Consider the following 5,498-nt stretch of genomic DNA (forward strand, 5'->3'; position numbering starts at 1 on the left):
GGAGAAGAGCGGTGGACTTACTTTTAATTTTATCTGACTTATTTTATTTTGTTTTTATCGTCCTGCAGGCTCTGAGAGAAAATTAATTTGAAGCTGAGTTTTTTTTATAAAAATCGTTAGATTACTCTAAAGCAAAATGAGTGAAAATCTGTGTCAGTTCCAGACATTGTGTTCAGGTGAGCAGCTGTCAGTCAGCACCTGTCTGAACCAATCACTGATCATCTGACTAATTTAAATACATCTTAACATTCATGAGGTACTTTACATTGACTGTTTATGGTTGAGTGTGGGCGTGTAGAGGGTAGAACCTGAGGAGGACCTCGTGTTCAAACTCTGACGTGCGGCTGTGATTTATAAAGGAAAGATGTAGAAACATGCGTACGTACGGTTTTATAAATCTGAATTTGTTTTGGCGTACGTTCAGTTTTAGTGTGGTTTCCACACAATCCTTTATAAATGAGACCTGGTCTGTGTTCAGATGGTGGAACCAGTGGACCTGTTCTGGAAGTGTGGTCTGGCCAACCCTCACACCAGTCACTGTCTGGGCAGTGGGCAGATCATGATCAGCTGCATAGGAGAGCCCTCAGGGGGGGCCAAAGGTAAGACCTGCAGAGGACTATCAGGTCCAGGTTCACAGTTTAAACCCCAAACTGACCATAAAGTTTCTATAGAACAGCTGGAGGTACGCTAACAGATGCTAACAGAGTCTAACAGAGTCTAAGAGAGGCTAACAGAGGCTAACAGACAGAGACTTACAGATGCTAACAGAGGCTTACAGATGCTAACATACGCTAACAGACGCTAACAGATGCTAACAGACAAACACTAATAGATGCTAACAGACAGAGGCTTACGGATGCTCACAGAGGCTAACAGATGCTAACAGAGGCTAATGGAGGCTAATAGAGGCTAACAGGTGACGGGATAGGGACGGCTCACTCTAGTGTTATTTAACTCTGTGCTGATCTCACTGTGGCACCCTCTGCTGCTCACTCTGAGTCCCTGCACCTGTTGCAGGTGGTTTTGTTCTGCTGGACGGTGAGACGTTCGAGGTCATCGGTAACTGGGAGCACCCAGGTGAAGCGGCGCCATTCGGCTATGACTTCTGGTACCAGCCTCGGCACAACGTGATGATCAGCACTGAGTGGGGCGCCCCCAAAGCTCTGGCTGACGGCTTTAACCCAGCTGACGTGAAAAAAGGTGAGTCAGTCAACTATTTATAGAGCACATTTTAAAAAGCACCAGGCAACCAAAGTGCTGTACAGGAAGACATAAGTTAAGACAAGAAAAGAAACATAAAACACATCAGGTTGACAGTAGGTGAGCAGACAGGATCACAGTTTGTTAAAAGCCAGAAAATAAAAGTGTTTTTAAAGTGCCTGTGACACGCACATTCATGGAATACAAAAAGTCAAAGAAAATATATTTATATTTAGGAAACTTGGCATAATACATGATTTTCCCCTTTATGTGACATAATTGGCTTATTTTCTTTTTGAACTTGGCTCAGCTAAAGTGAAACAGGAAGTGACATCAAAAGGGAACTCTTTGAAAAAGAGAACTTCCTGGTTTAATTTAGTTATTTGAACTCTGACTCTTTCTCCTCTCTCTATGATAGTGATTAAAATAATCTAAAGATAAATCAGATTCTTCTCTACAGTCTGTGTTGTTAGCCATTTTCTGTTTACATGCAGACATTCCCCTCTGACATCACTTCCTGTTACTTCACATGCAAATATCTCAACAACTATTCATGTCAGTGATGTGAAATCATTTTTTACAAAATGTTATCAGTGTTATACTTCCAAAAATAGATTAATTTTTATTACAAAAATTTGATGTCACAGAAACTTTAAAAGAGATTTAAAAACAGGAAGTGATGAAGCCTGTCTGACACTGGGGAGGATTGTTCCACAACTTGGGACCGACATCAGAAAATGCTCTGTTGTTTAGGGATGATCAGCAGCAGCTGATCATCTGATCTTAGGGGTCGGGGTGGGCAGATACAAGATTGTTCAAACATTTGAAAACAAAGAGCAGCAGCTTAAACTGAATTCTGTAGTGAACAGGGAGCCAGTGAAGAAACACCAGGATGGGAGTGATATGTTCACACCTGCAGGTCTGAGTTCAGAGGTGAGCAGCAGAGTTCAGCACAAGCTGCAGGCGGGAGAGAGAGGTCTGACTAATGCCTACATACAGAGAATTACAATAATCGAGACGAACTGTGATAAAAACATGGATTAATTTTTCCAGGTCAGATCTCACCAAGATTGATTTCACCTTTGCTGTTTGACGTAGCTGATAAAACCTCTTCTGAACAACACTGCTGATCTGTTTGTCAAATTTAAAATCAGACTCAAACTTCACCCACAAATTGGTGACAGTCCCTGAGATGGAGTGACAGTGAGCCGAGATCTACGCTGGGGGAGGAGGAGCCACTCAGTCCAAACAAAATAACTTCAGTCTTATTTTCATTCAGACTAAGGTAGTGATGAGAGAACCATGCTTTAATATCATTAAGACAGTGTATGAGTTGGACCATGTTGTTTTGTGCAAAGGGAAAATAGATCTGGCAGTCATCAGCATAACAGTGAAATGAAATACCAAACTTCCTAAAAACAGAGCCAAGTGGAAGTAGGTAAAGGGCAAATAAAAGGCGGCAAAGATTGACCCTTGGGGCACCCCATGTGGAAGTGGTGCTGTGAAGGACATAAAGTTGTCAATCTTTACACAAAAACTCCTATTTGACAAGTAGGACCGAAACCAATTGAGGGCGACACCCCAGTTAGATTGGATTAGACCTTTACTGTCATTGTACAAAACACAATGAAATTACAGTTCAGAACAACCTTCAGAAGAAGACAGAACATAACAAACACAGAAGAACAGTGCTTGAGACGAGAGTCTCGAGCACTGTGTGCACTGTCGTCTTCTTGTTCCCACCCTGGACCCACACTGGACCCATCCTGGACCCACCCTGGACCCATCCTGGACCCACCCTGGACCCACCCTGGACCCACCCTGGACCAGACACACTAGATGTTTTTAATCTCAGCAGGTTTCATTTGGACTTTGTTGTGTTTCTGGACCCTTGAAGAACCTTACAGATGTTTATTTGATGTTTTACTGGGTGGGGGGGGGGTGCAGCTGGGTTTTAGGGTCCACGGTCAGTTCTGTGGTGGTTCTAATACCACTGTTCCTCTGGCCCAGGTCTCTATGGGTCCAGCCTGCATGTTTGGGACTGGACCACCCACAGGAAGCTGCAGACTCTGGATCTGGGAGAAGATGGTGCTATTCCTCTGGAGGTCTGATTCCTTCATGATCCGAGTGCCACTGAGGGCTATGTGGGCTGTGCTCTGGGTTCCTCTGTCTTCAGGTTCTACAAGACACCGGTCAGTACTGATTGATTGATTGTTCGTTCATGTACAGAGCACAATAAAATTACATTTAAGAACACCCATTCAAGAAGACACACATGACAAACATGGGGGAACAGYTGATCAGGTCATGCAGCAACCAGCAGGGGTCGCACTACCTTTAAAAAAGAAAAACTAAAAACCACAGAAGGTTAGATGAGAGAAAAACAAAACATCATATTATATCAACACTGTGACACGTTATGGTGTTTATATAAAAAAACCTCTGCATAGAGCAGATTTATAAGCCAGAGGAGTAAGTGAGTTTAGGGGGCTTGTATCTAAAGCCATGAGTGTTTTTATGCACTTGTGTGAATATCTGAAGAATGAGTCCGAAGAATCCAAACCCCAGAAGAAAACCCCCATAGTTCAGCCATTGTTCAGAATATTGGTGGTTGGTTGGTTGGTTGGTTGGTTGGTTGGTTAATTGTTCATTCTGTGCAGCTTCAGGTTGTCCTTCAGGAGATCAGATTAGATGGAGTGAGAGGTGGGGGAGGAGCCATAAGTCGATGTAAACACCAGGAGAAATTAGATCCACAGCTCTTCAAGGTCAGCGTGGGGGGGAGGGGGTGGGGACGCATCTGTAATCAGTTGTTTGGGAACAGAGAAACTGTTTTGGGTCAAGCAGACGATAACAATTTTCTATCAGCCTTAATGTCTGCTGGTACATCTCAAGGTGGTGAATCCAATCAGACAAATAGTGTGGACAATCCCGCTGAGCTCTCAGCTTCTCCAGATCAATTGCATCTGGCCAGCAAAGTCCAGGGACCACAGCCGGCCCGCGACCCTGTCACCCAGCCACCAACACTGTTTGTAGACCACCAGGAGACCACCAAGCCAATCTGTAGAATCCAGTGATCAGAGTCCAGACATATAACCAGAACAGAGGTCCCACCTTTGACATGTTCTCCCATGGAAGAAAAAACTTTGTTCCAAAAATGTATTAAGAGACCAGCTAACCAAATCCGTAAAAATACAAATATCATAATTTCTGGTTTCAGATTAAAAACATAGAGAAGCTCCAAGCAGCAAAGCAGGGAAGATAAGGAAGGGCAGGAGAGAAGGAAAAAGCATCTAACTCTTCAGAGAGCAGGAACAAAAAATAAATAAACTCCTGCAACACCAGGAAGACACCTGCAGGAACCTGGTACCAGAACCTGGTACCAGAACCAGACCCCAGCTGTTGCTCATGCTTCTGTTTGTGTCTCAGGAAGGGAAGTGGGCTGCAGAGAAGGTCATCAGTGTTCCCAAGAAGAAGGTGGAGGGGTGGATGCTGCCTGAGATGCCAAGTGAGCCTGACCTCTGACCTGTTGCCCCTCCCATCTGTGACTCCGCCCCTCTGTAATTCCGCCCCTCTGTGACTCCCATCTCCTCTGTGACTCAGCCCCTTTACTACCCATCCCCTGTGACTCCTTCCCTTTATGACTCCTCCCCTCTGTGACTCCTCCCCTCTATGACTCCTCCCATCTGTGACTCCCCCCCTCTATAATTCCACCCCTCTGTGACTCCCATCTCTTCTGTGACTCCACCCCTTTATGACCCCTCACCTGTGTGACCCCTCTCCTCTCTGTCCCCCCCAGTAACTCCTCCCATCTGTGACTCCGCCCTTTTATGACCCCTCCCCTGTGTGTCTGCAGGTCTCATCACAGACATCCTGATCTCATTGGACGATCGTTACATGTACTTCAGTAATTGGCTTCACGGTGACATCAGACAGTATGACATCACCGACCGCAGGAAGCCCAGATTGGTCGGCCAGGTCAGGTGACACCTGTCTGCTGCAGGTGGTGACCAGATGATGGCTGAGAGTTAGACAGCTCACCTGTCTGTCTGTTCCAGGTGTTCCTAGGAGGAAGTCTCGTCAGTGACGGACCAGTGAAAGTTCTAGAGGACCCAGAGAAACAGGATCAGCCCCGCCCACGTTTTATAAAGGTTCTGTTCAGAGACTGCTCCTGATTTTACCTGTCTGTCTCACCTGTCTGTCTCACCTGTCTGTCTCACCTGTCTGTCTCACCTGTCCCTCACCTGTCTGTCTCACCTGTCCCTCACCTGTCTGTCTCACCTGTCCCTCACCTGTCTGTC

The 5,498-nt window shown here is 45.5% G+C and overlaps 1 protein-coding gene across 1 annotated transcript in view; it reads left to right on the plus strand.

Annotated features, from left to right (window-relative positions):
• The window catches only part of selenbp1 (selenium binding protein 1), a gene marked incomplete at its 5' end in the record, with an annotated part of 14,647 nt that overhangs the window by 6,875 nt on the left and 2,274 nt on the right, over positions 1-5,498 (plus strand). Inside the window, 6 exon segments of the mRNA XM_014030220.1 lie at positions 479-599; positions 1,018-1,200; positions 3,211-3,392; positions 4,627-4,705; positions 5,054-5,175; positions 5,256-5,348. Of these exon segments, the coding sequence (XP_013885674.1) occupies positions 479-599; positions 1,018-1,200; positions 3,211-3,392; positions 4,627-4,705; positions 5,054-5,175; positions 5,256-5,348 (780 nt within the window).

Source organism: Austrofundulus limnaeus, unplaced genomic scaffold (genome assembly GCF_001266775.1).
Source record: "Austrofundulus limnaeus strain Quisiro unplaced genomic scaffold, Austrofundulus_limnaeus-1.0 Scaffold1018, whole genome shotgun sequence".
Taxonomy (NCBI): domain Eukaryota; kingdom Metazoa; phylum Chordata; class Actinopteri; order Cyprinodontiformes; family Rivulidae; genus Austrofundulus; species Austrofundulus limnaeus.